This window comes from Lathamus discolor, chromosome 11 (genome assembly GCF_037157495.1).
Source record: "Lathamus discolor isolate bLatDis1 chromosome 11, bLatDis1.hap1, whole genome shotgun sequence".
NCBI lineage: Eukaryota > Metazoa > Chordata > Aves > Psittaciformes > Psittacidae > Lathamus > Lathamus discolor.
In genome coordinates this window covers 2,765,131-2,781,909 of record NC_088894.1, presented here as the reverse complement: position 1 = coordinate 2,781,909, position 16,779 = coordinate 2,765,131, and the positions used below count along the sequence as shown (strand labels likewise).

Sequence of the window (16,779 nt, the reverse complement as noted above, 5' to 3'; positions counted from 1 at the left end):
CATCTAGATGGCCCATGCAAGAAACAGAGATCATGAACATAAGCTTACCTGCAGCTGAGATTTTGGCATGCCAGGTTTGTCGGGTTTCGGTTTGATCTTCTCTTTAGGTTTTGGTTTGGCATCTTTGCCAGAACTTAAAAACTTCATGGTGGCTGCAGCATGTTTGAGAATGCAGTCATTGCTGCAATACACAGAATCAGGCTGAGCCAAATTAAAACAGCCAGGACCAATGCACTTGGATGCACCAGGAGCGTCAATTACCTATGGATTGAAATGGAGTGAGTTCAAACTTCAAAGAGGAAGTGACAGAAACATACCTTTGTAGCATTAAGAAATGCTTACATGGCGTATGCACAGACCACAACTACGACTGTGACTTGCACAACTGCCAGCGTGAAAGCAACTTTCATTCATGGTGTAAGAGAAACACCACATACAAATATAAGAATCTCCCTCCCATAACACACTGTTTTCAGAATGTGTTGTTTTCAAGTGGCTGGTCTGCCAGCAGTGACCCAAGGGAGGCTCATTTCCTACATTTTCAGATGCCATAAGCACACACATTCTTTTTTCTGATCCTCTGTATCATGTGATTAATCTCTTTAATAATGCAGAGCTGCTTTCTCAAGAGCAAGGTTTCTAAAACACATTTTACTTGCATAACACCATCAGCCACTGCCCTCAACCATGCACACACGCAAAAGGAAGGACTCAGCTTTTCAGGTGTACAAATAATTCTTGCTCTTGGAGGTTTTAGATTTACCAGTTTTCATTTCAGAAGTCTCCAGCTTACATAAATACAACCATTCTCCCAATTTTCCATAGCCTAAACTTCTTACACATGGAGAAGTTTGCCTATGCAATCTTTATTCCCTTCTGCTTCACAATTACTCTCCATTTACACTGATGTGTTACATACTAAACACTTCCACTTCAGATGTTAAATGTAGAAAATAGCACATTCCTTGAAAACAAGAGTACGTTAGGTCAAAGTGTAGAAATATTTGATAGCTCTTAAGGCTCCACTATATCACCTCCAGGTATTAGGTCTCTAGTCTCACTCTTCTAGACTGCTCCTAAAAATGTTATACAACTGACCTAACACTCAGCACTACGCTAGTTCTAACACAGCCCCTCCCCATCAATAAACTGCAATGTGTAATTACCAAAAGGAAGGTTTTCAGGAATATTTCCAGTAAAAAATTTATATAATTTGATAGCTTTTCCCCTTATCAGAAGTTATTATAACAGCATTATCTGCTGCAACCTAGTAAAACCTCAGTTTAGGAGTTTTCCCTTAAAAATTACGCTTATGCTTTAGAGTACTCTTCCATCATGTACAAAATAAACTGTGAAGTACAAGAAAGAAGTAACAACTCACATTACCTAAAAAGCACCTCAAACTTCAGGTTAACTGAGCTGTCATTTCTAATTCAGGGCATTTTCTCAGATGATGACAAGATCTGCAGTGCTGATGTCTGTACTCATACAATTTCTAGTTTTAATCACAACCCAGACCTCTGCAGCTATAGGTGCTCACGCACAGCACCAAAAAGAAGTCCTTCTCAAAGTGCTTATAACAGTGGTGCAAGAAAACAGGTAAAGTGAATAATGAGACAGTTCAGTCACTGTTAATGATTTCAGCACATTAACATATGAAATGAGCTTTTTGCCTAGAATGGGCGGGGAATTCTCTAGAGGGAGAGCAGTGCTTGTTTATCCAAGCCAGGGAGGGATCTTAACTGAGGTATGAGGGATAACATGGGCTAAAAAATGATCAGATTTGACTGTTCAGTTCCCTCAAGACATGGTACCCCCTGGCAAACACCAGTACAGCAGTTCTATTCCATTTCCAAAGGCCAAAAGAACACCTGAAATATAAGCAGCTCTTCCAAAAGAGGCAATAAGTTGATAATAATTATGGTTTTTCTTTCATTAAATGAGAGATGCTTAACACATTCAAGTAACTTGTTAGCATGCTAATGCCAGAGAGTAACTGGTGATACCCAGATGCTGAACTTAATACTAAGACCACCAGTGAAATGTAGTCCAAAACAAGAGAACTGGACTTGCAAAAATGTTTTTGTGTGCAAAGTATCTGAAAACATTTGAGAGAAAAATACTGTTTTCTGCACACAGTAAAATAGTAAACACATACATTAAGCTCAAACTTCTCATCTATACATTATCCCCACTACACTAATACAGACAGCTCTGCTATTTAAATTGACTAAAAGTGTTCCATAAACGTTTTGTAAAAAATGTACTAAAACAAAAAGATTCCTCCAGAGATGCTTACTCACACTTGTCATACTTAATTCTAGGGATGATTTCAATGTTTCAAGAACACGTGTAAAAGAATAAATTCATATCGGAAAAAATTACAGAGATAGCTGTAGCATTCTAACAGCAATGACATTAAACATGCTCTTAAAGGCACAGTGAGAAAAGGAAAATGTTCAAGACTTGGCATTACTACAGTAGTTTAGGCCTGACTAAGATGACTCCCATAGCATGACATTTTTACGTCTGCATACATCGAGCTGAAGAAGCTCAGTACTCTTTGCCTGGATTTTGAACTGGGCATGGAACAAGATTTTGTATTTCTATTTAATGGCGGAATTTGCAATAGTTCAAAATACACAGTTTCATGTTAAAAAGGCTGTATAGAACATTTTTCTACGTACTAATAACGTGAAGAAGCAGCACCAAGACAGAAGTCAGAACTTCAGAGACTAACTGGATGTATAGAGAAAGTACAGCTGGAATTAACTCCAACAGACACTTGTCAGTGTTCAGTAAAAAGTTTCACTATCATTGAAAACGTCCAAAATTAATTATTTTAAAGTGTATATATATATATAGTATAACTCAGTCCAGAATTTTAGTATTTTTCTTAAAATGTCACCGTATTATTTTACTTCCAAAACAATATTTCAAAAAGTCAGAACTGCACAAAGCACTTCCTTATGCCTACATTAAACTTTTAAATCCCCAAATCAAAATAACACTTTTAGTTTTAGTTCCTGACCTGACAGAACTATGGATACCCAGTAATATTTAGTGAGCTGTTCAGCTTCATATTAAGCTTTTTAAAAAACCCAAGACAGATTTACAGCCACACAAGTAAGCCGTTGTCTCAACATACTCAGTGAGGCATGGAAAGTAAGAAACTACTAAAATACTTACAGGTTGAAAGATCTTTAGTTTTTTCTTCCCACTTGGATTTGCAGCTTTTTCAATCCTACCCTTGATTCCTTGGTCCTCAACAGATTTTTGCTCAATTGTTCCTATGCTTGTGAATTCTGTGCCATCCACATTTACTTGCCCAGCGTTAGCTTCCTGCTGGTCCATTTCTGAAATAGGCTCATCCTGTCCCTGTAGAATGGTGCAGTTCGGACAGATATAGTCCTCCCCATTCCTTTCCAACAACCGCCCTCGAGCCTCAGAAATACCCACGCAGTCACCATGAAACCATTCCTCACATCTATCACAACAAATCATAAACCTGGAAATAAAATGAACAAGGAACAGTAAAACATTATGAAAAGGCAATTAAAGCTCTACAGGTATTTCAAGCAGATCTTAAGTACCCCATAAAGTACCAGTACACTGTTCTGCGTCACTTCCATATCCATTTATCCCCTCTTTAAAATACTGAATAAACTGCCCCCAAAACTTCAAACAAACCCAAGAGCTCATTTACTTACACTCAAAAAGTGAGCATTTGGTTTCATTTTTCATCAAAGAAAAATTCCAACTACTTGCTCTGTGATCTTACTTGAAACCTTTGCCTACCTGTTGTTGTGAGGCTGACGACAAATACAATACAGTGCATTCGGGTCATAAATCTCAGACTCAGGTTTGCTTTTGGGCTGTTCCTCAGGTTCTTCATCTGTGTTCCCTTTTGCAGCAACAGCAGGCTTTGCCTCCTTCTGAAGCTCAAGATCTTCAGTGTCTTCTTCAGACACAACCACCTGACTTGCAATCTCAGTGCTGTCTACAGTCTCAGGCTCTTCTTTGACAGTCAACTCAGGCTCAACTTCTTTTTCAGGTTGGACATCACCAGTTTCTGTAGGATTCTGTTCTGCGTTTCTTTTCCCAAAGCGTTTCTGTATATCCTTTATTGTCAGCTGCACAGGTTTCTGTTCAACACGCTTCTTTCTTAGTCGATTCTGTAGTTCCTTTAGTGTTAACCCATCACTATCACTATCAGAAGTATCATCTTCCTCTTCTTCCTCGTCTTCCTCCTCCTCCTCTTCTTCTTTTGTATGTCTCGTTTTAGAGTCTTTCTGATCCTTACTGCTCCTAAGGCCAAGCCTCCGAGTTAAAGGTTTTGCATCTGGAGTGCTCTCTACACTATCTTCTGAAGCAGTTTCAGCATCTGTAGCTGGACAAGATGCTGCTTCACTTGAATCCTCTAGAGTAGTAGGAATACTCCTCCTTCCTCGGCGTCGTACTGTGGTAAGAAATTCTTCTACTCTTTCTGTTCTCTTTGGTTGCCGTCCACTTCTCCTGAGGTTTAAGCCTTGCTGTTGCTGGGGCTGTTGCTCACTGGAGTCCATATCTGTATCTCCTACACCTTCTCGCTTAGCAATTGTGGTCCTTCGAAACCCCCAGGTTTTCCTGAACTCTTTACTTGTAGGCTTGATAGATTTTTGTTCTTCCTCATTGCTTTGCTCACCTTTTTCATCCACAACTGATGCTAAACACAAATGAACAGGTATTAAACTGGTGGTGAAGAAAGATGTTATTTCTTAAGAAGTTTTTTTTCAACATAGTATGTTTTCTTTGTGATAATGTATCTTTTTATCTCATTCTATGTCCCTGAAAACAGATAAAATGCTTTATAGTCAATGTAATACAACAGCAGCAATTAAGTGCCTCACTGAATACTGTGCCAACATAACCCAGCTGTTACAAACGCTTCTGTTACTTAAAAATACATATATATTCACATATATATATGCACACACACACACACACACACACACCAGACAAAAAAGCACATTTTCTGCTTAATGTAAAAGGAATAAATCTTACCAGGAGAACTATTTTCCATGTTGTCAGTATTAGATTCAGATTCTAATGACACTGGCTGTGAACTTACAGCTTGTTCCATAGTATGGTCACCACTGTCCACACCCTGAAATGCTGAAGAAAAACATAAGGTTCAAAACTCAGATTCAAAAATACTCGTAGCTTAAGTAATTATTACATATTCTGATGTAATCTACATATTGTTATTGTAACAAATAGTTACCTCAAATTTCAAGCCACTAACAGTCACTGAATAGCAACAAAAAGTTGACTGAATCCCTTCAAAGTACTTAGCTGAATATATGGGTCTGGACACTATACTGACATATTTTATTAAACAGCCTTAGGACTTCTGATATCTCTTGATATTTTCTAATACTTCTCAATGGTATGAATTGCTTCCCTGGAGTCTGGGGAAAAACCTCCAGCAGTTCCACTCCTTATGTGGACACAGGAATCACGTAAGCAGTAGTGTGAAAGACCAAAGAACAGAAAAAGGAGTCATCCAAACAGACAGTACAGGCAGAGTTACTGCTTCAAAGGTGAGGATGGCATTTGATACCAGTATTATTTTCTGCTGATTACTTACAGGAGGTAAGAAACAAGGTAGAAACACCCATCAGTTTAAAGGCACTGCTGTTTAGGGAACACAGAGCCAAAGAATAAATGAGGTTTTGGATTTTAAAGAAAATGAAAAAAACAGAGAAATCCTCCAGTCTTCCTTGGTAAAATAAACCAAGTCTGTATCCTGGCTAATAGTTTAGCTGCTATTTTTCAGTTGTTTTGGAAACACTGGTGTGTATTCAGGATAAGGCAACACGCTTTCCCTTTGTTATTTCTCTGGCAACGTTTATTTGGATAGAAAAAATTATATAGACAAGAACAACTCAGAAATATTCTCAAATATAAAAGCCTGTGTAGAATGAAATCGCAGAAAGGCTGCTCCTTGCCATGGTTATTTGCAAAAAGGTTTTCAGCCTGTATGATCTGCAGGAATGACCAATGAGCCATAAGGAAAAAGAAAGCAACTGTGCTGACAATCACGAACCCGTTTTTAACTCTAAAGTCTTTCCCAGTGTACCAGGAGACTCTCTTATTCAAGAGAAGCAAATAACAGGAAGAAATACAAGATCTGAGGCTGCATTCTGAGTAATTCAGGAATAACATAACCATGGATTGAAGTTTGTATTACATCATGGTGCACTACTTTAAATGAGTTGCATGCCATATAAATACTCTCCTCAATGAGTGCAGAAACTGTATTTTGCAGTCATTGCAATTACACTGCTCATGCGAAACTATACTATGCAGTAGTAAGTATACCCTGAACTGGGTAAACAGAAACAGAACTTTAAAAAACAACAAACATCCCCCAGCTCTCCCCCAGGAGTGTTTTTGGAGTAGTTACATGAGTATTCCTGGCTCAAGAGCTGCACAGGATAGCCAAAAGGCAACATTAACAACTGCACATATTACACCTACATGTTTTCACAGACATCCTTTAGTAAGCTTTTCCCAATCTTGCAGTGTGCACTGGTGATAAATGCCTCTTTATTGCACATACTGCAACAGCTGCTTTATTGTTTTGCCTTATCCAACACCATCTCTCTATAGTGAAATTCCTCTGCTTTCTAGCACTATATTTAACAATGCTACAATAGAAATATTAACTTGTCAGCACTACAGAAACATCAACATTCATGCAAATAGGTTAAAATAATTAACACTTAAGTTGTAACTTAAAAGTCATTTCAGTGAGATACTATAAATGTTGCTGTAAAAGCAGCAGACTCCAGAACATCCATTTAATAGTAACTTATTACTTTTAGCATAGCATCCAGAATAAAAAGTGAATTTTAAGCCTCCAGGACACAGGTCAAAATCTGAAACTGCTTCAATCCAGTGGGAAATTTCATTAAGTTTCCCTGTAAAACACATCACTAAGTATAGTTTTTTTTTTATAAGCACTACTAAAATTATATTCATATCAGAAAAAGGCTGCAACAGAAGGGAATAAGCCAAAACAGTTCAAGATTACAACTTTGTTTACCTTGAAAGATGAAGAAATGTTAAAAGCTACAAGAAGAGGTATCCAAATCCTGAGATTTAAATTCCAGATAGAAAGTAAAGAACTAAGAAGTCTCTTCTATGTCCTCTATATGCTTTACCTGACACAGCATTAGAGGTTTGAATGGTTTCTCCCTGCAGAGCTGAACGAAAAGCAGAGCCAGAGGAGGGCAGCAAAGGATCAGAATCATTCAGCATTATCCCTCCAGCACATGCTGAATTCCCCGATTCTGAGGTGCCAGATGGAGTCTCTGAGCTGTCAGCAGGACCAAATCCTAGAAATTCTCCTTTTCCTGCTGCCTCCTGGGGGGGAAAAAAAGAAACAAAATCAGGCACCGATGTATTTATGAACTGATCTTGCTATTTTTTACATAAATTTGGAACTGTTTTGCCTCTATCACTCATTTTATCACCTTCTTTAGAGTTTTCTGCTCTCCAAAAGACAGAGAAACTGGAATGAAAAGTCCAAGTAAACCAATACCATCTCCACCAGCTGAGACCTCTGAAATAAATACCAAATATGACTGTACTGTTACAAATTCGATTAGATCCCATTAGGCTTCCAGAATGGCAACAAACTGTAATCAACAAGTCTATCCATTTACAGAGTTTAAAAGCATTCCAAGAGTGAAATTCAGTAGTGTGCAATGAAACTGCAGAAATGCTTTTAAACCCTATCAGCATGCTCAAGGTTACAGTAGGGAAGATTTATCAGTTTATACTAAAGACATCTGCAAAAGACACCTGCAGCTTTGAGGATTTAAATCCAAGTGACTACTTGGTGATTTTGTAAGAAAAGTACTAAAAATTTATAGTTGAGCTTCAGAATTAAAGAAGAATATTCCTTATTACTGTTCTTTTCACAAGTAAGCTTTGCAATACAGAACATCTCAGAAGCTTTATTTCAAGGACAGCAGATTCTATCAGTAACAATAAGGCTTCCCAAAAAGCAACCATTGGGAACCATCTCAAAATCACAAGGAATTCCTTTAAAGCACCTGAACAAGAGCAAATGGCTAGTCCAGGGGTCCCAACTGATGTGCAGAATGGCAATGCAACATCAACACTGACTGCCTGCTTCCAAGCAGGTGAGCTTGGATAATGAGTAGGATTTAACCCAAGGTAGTCTACCAAACTACAAGAACACTGGAAAAGAATCTGGGAGGAAAAGGAGGACCAGATGGACAGGATAGAAAATGTCACTTTTGAACTGGCCTCTAAAATACTAGTGAGAACAAAAGAGCAATACTGGACAGAGTCTGCATGTTGTGTTCTGCCATTAAAAGACGCAGAACTGCCACAGAAGGTGCAGGAAATGACTAAAACATTAGTAACTTTCAAAGGTGTAAAAACTGGGAGAGTTTAAGAACAGATGAGATAATCCTTCACAGACATGCCAATACACAGTCATTTCTTTTTAAGGGACATTTTTTTCCCCTCTCCAAATCTGCCAAGCCCCCAACTCTTAAAGCATCTTTGCTGTTTAGGAATACTATTTATTTCCTAAGCAATGATTGTCTCCAGCTGTTCTCCAATGCCATGTCACTGTCCCAGAAATAAAGAGAGGGGAAAAGACAAATCCCTCCCAAATCTGATTTCCATCAGTGGATCACTTTATTATTTCACGAACAGCAAACCTCAGAATTTGCATGACTGTGGCAAAGAAGAATTAAGAAAAACATCATGGGTCTGTAGCTAGATCCACATCAGAACTTCCTTCCCCTGGACCTTCTCCATAGGGGATTATGTACATTATCAACATTCTTTCCCTCAGCCAACTGTTCCCACTCCAGAGAGAGAAGGAAACAATTAAACAACAAAAAGAAGGCAACAGAATAAGCTACTTTTAAAGACCCTGGTGCTGTTATCTCATGGCATTGAATACCTGCTCTAATAAATATTTTGCTTCATTGTCTGGATCAGTGATTATATCCAGGGAATCAGTCACTGATGGCTGAAGACAGTCTGAGTTTAAAGCGTCTTCTTCCACGCTGCTGTTCTGCAATAACCTCTCAATCTCCCTGTTCAGAATCTCCAACTGATCACACATCATGCAATTTTTTTAAGTGACAGGCCTATGGGAAGAGGGAAAGTCAGCTAAAAACTTCTTGTTCAGCTCTAATATTAAACTATGAAACAAACTCTGAAACAGGCAAAAAAAAGTGCATCCTATGAGTAACTTATCCAGTAACATTTGAAAGTCCAAAGGATTGCCTTCACAGTGCACAATTATGTATTGGTGCATTCAAGGTCTTGCGTTCAATGCGCCCTTTACAATTACATTTGAGCTGCAGAGCTGATACCACTAAAGAATCCCCAACGCGGAACTGGGATCCTCCTCTCTTCTCAGGAGAAGTTCTGGCTCGTTGAAAGCAATCCTTTATACAACAGTACTCATACCCCACCCAGTGGCAAAGCTGCACACTGCAGTGTACAGCTCTGATTTAACATGAAATAGCATTTTCAACACAAGTAATAACTGAAAACCAAGAGATTCTATGCATGCTGGTTTGCATTAGCAGATGTTATTGCATTATTACTACCTATAGAAAAAACTTCAATAGAACTGTTATTTGAAAATAATCAAATTTGAAAGGTATAAAAATTCAGTACACTTAAAACACTACAATTACAGTCCCCTGCATTTGCTGTAACACTCTTGGTTGTTCCTTATTACCAGTGTCTCCATTTATTCCTCCCTCATTTGGTCCAAATTATTTTTCTTCATTAAAAACAGAGGAGGATTCAAGCTTACTTTACATAAATCTGCTTTTACAAAACTGCATTTTAATACACTTAAATGACTAGAAGAAGCTGAAAAATCAAGTATTATCAACATATGAAAGTACAAAGCCTTAACTCAATTATAATTTGCACTTCAAACGTTCTAACTGGCTGCAAAAATATTTACTTGCAATGCAAGGCAACGTTGGAAGTCTTCAAATTTTTGCTTCTCTTCCAAACTCAGTACGATTTTTTGCTCATTTTGTTCTCAAGTTCACTATTCAATTGCAGTTGAGATTCTGATAGAAACCTAAGCTGAAGCAGCAAACTAGTTATCTTGTTTTAAAGGAGCTGAAGATCCTTTGTGATGAAATTAATCTTCTACCTCCTAATACAGTAATCACATTTCTGAAACTGCATGTTCAGAAACTGAAAACCCTTGTAGTTCCCCTAATGGCCAATTACCATCAGCATCACCCTGCCTTTCTGCCCCATCTCTTTTAGAAAGGATACTATATACCTCTGAAAAATAATGCAAGGATCTCTGCAAATGACAGTACAGAAAGGCAAAATAATATCAAACAGATATACTGTTGCCTAACAAAAACCTCAGGGTTTGCTTTGGTTAACAACCTCTGTGGTAAGCAATTGCTACAATGAAAATGCATAAGCTTTTAAGAGCAACTATTAAGGGAAGTTAGAAACATAAATCAAGAGTTTCTTACATGAAAATTCCCTTCTCCCCTTACAGATGAAGCAAGCTTTGCCAATACAAGCCCTAGCTTGATTTAAATGGTTACACAAGATAGGCAGCAGGTCCTCATTAAACAGAGGATTCACAGTACTTATTAAATCCATATTTATGAACTACAAAGAATAAAATACAGCCCTGACACTACTTGGGCTGCTACTGTCCCGCTCCCTTCTCCTGTGCTCAGTTACATGGTCTATGCCACATCCACCACACACAGCTCTGACACAGTTATCAGGCTCCTTAGCAAACAGCTTATGAATTCAGCAGAAAATGAACCTGCCAAAGAATGAGCCAAAGGATAAAAATAATGATCATTAGAACCAGCATAAAGACATTCAAGAACAGGGATGGAGAACACGATCCTCTCAAGCAGGCTGAGCTGGTGTAGCACCATGCTGCCATCTCATTCAACACGTGCACACCATCATCCACGTAGCATGTGCCCATCAGATCTCAGCCAACAGGATTTCAACTGCCTCCTCAAGGTTCTGTTTTAGTCTTACAAACTGTAATAACGGGAGCATTCCAGTGAAACGGAACAGTCACTTATCAGAAGTGGAACATAAAGTTGCGGCACAGTATCTTCAGACAGAATATTCAGCCAATATGACATTCTGGGTTTCCCTTCCTCCCCACTGTTTTGTAGATAAAATGTTTGGGTTTTCTCAGAACAAGTTAAGCACTTGAATTCATTCGGGACCTACAGTACAGAAGCAGCTGAAGAATCAAAGTATCCTACTCAGGAAAAAACTATCACAAACTTTTAATTCCAACACAGTCAACTATTCTCAACCAATGACAAATCCAAAACCCCAGGGCTGCCCACTCTCTAAGATGACAGGGGCCATCACCCACATCAAGTATCCCTGTAAACCTGTGGGGTGTTAAGTAAATATGCCTTGAAGAAATTCCAGAGGAGTTCTCAGCAGCTAATTTAACATGAGACAGAAAAGATATTCCCGAATCCCAAATCCTGCTATTGCAATGCCACTTGTTCATTAAAAATCTATCCTTTCTTAAACATCAACAACAAAAAACTTGTAATCTCACTCTGTTTTTCTTTATCCCTCTCCCATTCAGACAAACCCTCAAGAAAAGCATACTGCTATCTACTGCCATCTCTGTAAGCCAACAGCTCATACAAATCTCAGACAAAAGAGCCATTTTCCATGCCAGTAATACAGGACTGAGAGGTGTTAACTGCAGGACATGCAGCTCAGAGACACTTGGATCTGCTGATGCTGACTTCATTAAGTCCTTTTTAAGACACCTCAATATAACATCTTAAGCTGATGATGACAGAGAAAAGCTTTTAAAGAACGTCAACATTTCCCATTCTTCTTGTGTTTGTATTTTTAGACAAAGGCCAATTCAACAAGTTGCCAACAAATACCCATTCAGGCAGTGTCTCCACTGTTATTTTTTCTCTCATTTCCCTTATCAGGTAATAAGACATTCAGTGGCTCCACTGACTGCAGAAAGATTTAGTCTTTTCTAGAACTTACTATTTTAACTGCATTAAGAATTCCTGCCTCAGTTAACTGGGAAGACTTCACTCTAAAAAAGGATCTTGAAAGACAGCTTAGTAATAAAACCTTTTAACATGCACTAAAAAAAAACCAAAAACCCAAAAGAAATAATTTCACCTTTATCTGAAGACTGAGACAAAAATAACCTGTCAGAATTGAGAGTAAATCTCTCCGTTTCTGCTTAACCAGCAGTTATATTTAGCTTTCTGAGGTTCCTATATGAAAGACCAATGATCTTTATCCTGTCATGAATGTTGATTCTCATTGTCAACAGCTTCATGATGAAACACGCTGCACCTCATTCCATGTTCCTGGATGTCAGCACTCTTCAATACTCAGTTTGCTGCAACCTGCACAAGTGCTGGTATCTCATTATTCAGAGGTTACACAAGCACCTTGCAGGAATACTTCAGTCCAAGTATTAATACCTGGCACCTATTAGTTCTCTTATTCCCAAGTCACCCTAAGAACTCTACAGAAGAATGTCTTACTGAAGCTCAAGTTGATGTTTTAGGTACATTTTGGAAATTCAATGGCCACTGCCCAACAACAGGACAGAAATAAAGACCACTATGACCAACACAAGGTTCTGCAAACTAGGGTTATAATAAGAGAACCAAACACAGTTTGCACTTGAAATTCAAAGTGTAAGAGTCTTACACCTTCTGTCTTTCAAAAGCAGGTCTCATACATCAGTTACCAGTTTCATCTCCACGTCCAGACACAACCAATGTCAGTATCGAACATAGTAGCTTCAGTTTGAATTACCTGCCACTGGCCTCTAGGTATAACTCCTTCGAGTTTCTTCAGAATTAAAAGGCTTGACGCACAACATATTTGGCTAGAGCCAAATTATCCAGGACAGGTTTCTTAAATAGCAAAGAAACTGCAGGATGTTACAAACAGGACAGAAAACATCCTTTCCAGAATGCTGTAACAGTGATTCCAATCACAACCGACACTGTTTGCACATTTTATTCCCTATAAAAGATGAACTGGGCTTGGCCAGTGTTAAAAAATTCCTAATAAACAAATATGTTAATATCACATGGAAAAAAAAAAAACCAACTGACTTAGAACTCATGCAAGGACGTAATTCCTGATGCAAACAAAGAAATGATGGTATGGATTAGCTGATGCCATTCCCACTCAGAAGACTGATCCCACTGAAAATTACTTTGCATCCCTATTTATCAAAGATGACATCTGGGAAACCTGCACTTTTGACAGAGCAGTGACAAAACTAATCCCTCGCATCAACAAGCATTACAAAAGCAGCCCAAACGAAGCCAGTAGGGCAAAACCTACTTTGTACATAAATGAGCAGTTCCATTCAGACATGGACAAAAGGTGCAACCCACTGTCCCCAAGGCCAGCAGGAAGCAGATTCTGCACTAGAACTGGAGAAGCCCTGTACAGCCGAGGCTGCAGCGCAGCTCCTCCATCTGTTCATCTCTGAGAGATGCAGGAGCAATTGACTTACATGAGAAGTGAGAAAAAAATCAGATGACCAAGTACAACTAGCATACAGTCTTTTATTTTCATATATAACGTATCTATTGTTTATTGATTTAAGTACCTTCCTTCTGAAAGTAGGAAAACACCCTTCAGAAAGTTGTGAAATGGGAATGCTGTGACAAGAGAGAGTGAGAGAGGCCGCAGTTGTACGGCTAAAGTACAGATAAGCGGACATGCAAGAAAATCATTGTGATCCTGAACTCCTTCCCTGCACCCCAAATAATTCACTCTCTCACTACTTGACTGCTATAGGCAAGCCACAGTTCAAAGTCAGGAGTCCAAGCATCCCTGGTAAATGCGAAGATTTTATATCAGAACCTGCTTACATTTGAAAGATCATGTTAAAAATAGAATCTGCATAAAATCAAAGTATTTCAATGCTTACAGTTAGACCTATAACAGAAAAATCCTACAAGAACTGTACTACTGGTCTGTAACTGCTCTGCTGACGATCATTAAATACACTACATTAGTTCCAAGATTATAAACAAATCCACCATCTCATATACCCACAACTCTAACAAGTGGCAGTTAATTCCTTCCTATTCAGAGTCAGTACATGATTGCCATTTAAAAACTTCACACTCTAAGAAGCCTTGAAATTTGCATGAAGTAGATTCAGTAATACATAATTCAGTAATACATAATTCAGTAATACCGCCACATTCCTCAGAAATGAGCCATCCCAATTTAAGGAATGTGCACTCTTCTTAAATACTGCATAAAGCAGTTTTAATTTCAGGCAAATATTAACAGTGCTACAGAGCCAGATTAGGACAAATCATCACCAGGATTTAGTTTTAAGGTAGCTTTTAGTATCTGAATAGCATTTCGCCCCCAGATGCACATGATATTAATTTGTCAGGGATATCACCACTGACATCTACAGTGGAGTCTCACATTCCATCCTTTCACTCAGACCTGCTGCTTCCCTCACCTTCCCACGTCTCTTTACAAAGACAGGTTCTAGCACTTGTAAAGCCTCATTTTTCTGTGTTCAGTGGTACCCCATCTAAGCTCCTACCAAAAGTAATGGAGAAAACCTGACTGAAGTGGCATGGGAGATAAGGCTCCCTCTGGATATATATGGCTGCACCAGACAACAGAGAATCTGCATCCTCTGAAGATGGTAGAGATAAATGATGGTACCCATATTGCAGGAGTCTCTCATGCAGAGGAAAAGCTCTCCAGGGACACCTTAGCACACAGACATGATCAGATCTCCCAGGGGAATGCTGGGGGCATTAATTCAGAGGCTTCTGCACCTCTTTTGAGGCTCCCCCTTCCTCAATCTCCCTGGCATTTTACCAAGAAATCTTTGAAGGTACCATAAGACCCTGTGGTGTTGTGATGTGGTTTCACAAGGAACTCAGTAACGTCTGTCACTACCACCCTTCTACCAACAGACACCCCTGAAAACTCAGATTGACCATTTCAATGATGTTCTGTGGTTTGCAGGCTTTCTGACTTTAAATGCAGCTGCTTTTTTATTTGGTGTTGAAAACTTACTTTAAATGTCCAGTAAATGGTGCAAAACACTTGTCCTATCTTGGTACAGGAGAACCTATTAAGTGCACATTTACATGATACCAAGTACCACCAATACGCAGTGCTGATGCCAATCAGCTACTGAGATTTAAAATGCAAACATCAATCACTCTTTATTTCCAGAGATGCAGAAACAAGTGTTCAATTCTCTTCCAGATTTCTCTCTCACGAAAAATAAGACCAAATACATTTATGATTTCACAAGACCACCTTCTTCCACTTGAGAATGGTACTGAAGAAACAGTCTAAATCAACAATAAACTTCACAGCAAATGAACTTGACAGCTTACTTCTTAGAATCATTAAGCAAATGATTAATTTTAAGAAGCTAAAGAGCTTCCCTTAAAAACTATAAATACAATCACTTGGTCTCTGTACTTTAAATAATAAAGATATTAATCCTTAAAAATTAAAATGTATTTAGTAACCCATTACTATAAATCCTCTCTAAAATGAAATGAATACATACACCATCATCCTTCTCCATGGTTTCTGTCAGGCTCCCCACTTACCTTATGTAAGCCTCATAAGAAGGCCACTGCCTCACATGGTGGAAAACTGCACACACAGGACAGCAACCCTGCATGTTTGCAGTGAATGAGGGACCTCCTGAAAGTGTGGAATTTAATGTGCGTGATAGAGCCACGCTACCATGCACATACAGACAACTGGTGCACAGCAGCAGTTACAAAAGACAATGAACAGCTCCGCAGAACGTAACGTCTCCAAGCAAATGTGCATGAAGCAGCTCTCTGATTTATATAGAATACACACATTCTGGAGTTTATTTTTGTGTCTTTCAGACTAGAAAATCATCTTCTTAAGCAAAAAATCCTTAAAAAAAAAAATCCTATTTCAGATTGCATCATAGAGGATCAGAAGAGCCAGAATTAAAAATTAAAGGAAAGAAGGGATGACCACTCAGCAGAAAGTGCAGCAGAATGAGGACAGCACCAAGTATTACACGTGTATTTTATTCTGGATAAGGAGCAAAAAGTGCTCCTTTGAACCAAGAGTGAAGTTCCCACAACTAAATAGTGATTTCTCATAGAAACATTTGAGGCGCTTTAGCAGCAGGTCTACCAGAAATCTAGCAAACATGAAAATTTTATTTAATGATAGACAGGACTATAATCATACCTACGCTACAGATGTTCACTGTCACGACTGCTCAAGGTGAAGGGATAAAACGTCTTAACAACAGAGCTGTGCTGGTGCAAGTGCCTTGTATCAGTGTTGATTACACCTGCAAACCTGTACTTTCACCTCAGTCACTGTTGGCAGGGTGGGGTATCAGGTGTGCACTATCCTGGTGCAATGGTGATTTATCAGTGCAGCTGCACATATAAGAAAGTTCCAGCAACACACTAGTACAGGCCCTTCCAAGGAGGGCAGCAGTTTACCTCAGGAGAAAGCTAGACTTTGAAAGTTGATTCAAATTCCTTGAATGAAAAAAGTTACATTAGCAAACAGATTGCAAAATATTTGCATACGTCTTAGAGCTTTTGCCAGCATAGCTCTGTAACTGGGAAAAGAACTGTAACTGACTACTGTACTAACATAGCTTTAGTAACAGCACTTAAAAGTATGCACATCCTT

At 38.7% G+C, this 16,779-nt stretch overlaps 1 protein-coding gene across 3 annotated transcripts in view; it reads right to left on the bottom strand.

Moving 5' to 3' along the window:
• The window catches only part of DIDO1 (death inducer-obliterator 1), a 55,443-nt gene that overhangs the window by 29,913 nt on the left and 8,751 nt on the right, over positions 1 to 16,779 (bottom strand). For 2 of the 3 annotated variants that reach the window (XM_065691701.1, XM_065691702.1), the window contains 6 exons: positions 8,993 to 9,182; positions 7,209 to 7,410; positions 5,044 to 5,154; positions 3,799 to 4,705; positions 3,190 to 3,508; positions 49 to 261 (listed from right to left, as the gene is read on the bottom strand). In XM_065691701.1, coding sequence (XP_065547773.1) covers positions 49 to 261; positions 3,190 to 3,508; positions 3,799 to 4,705; positions 5,044 to 5,154; positions 7,209 to 7,410; positions 8,993 to 9,160 — 1,920 coding nt within the window. In that variant the 5' untranslated portion in view covers positions 9,161 to 9,182. The remainder of the gene's footprint in view (positions 1 to 48; positions 262 to 3,189; positions 3,509 to 3,798; positions 4,706 to 5,043; positions 5,155 to 7,208; positions 7,411 to 8,992; positions 9,183 to 16,779) is intronic. The other variant, XM_065691703.1, reaches the window with a different exon arrangement.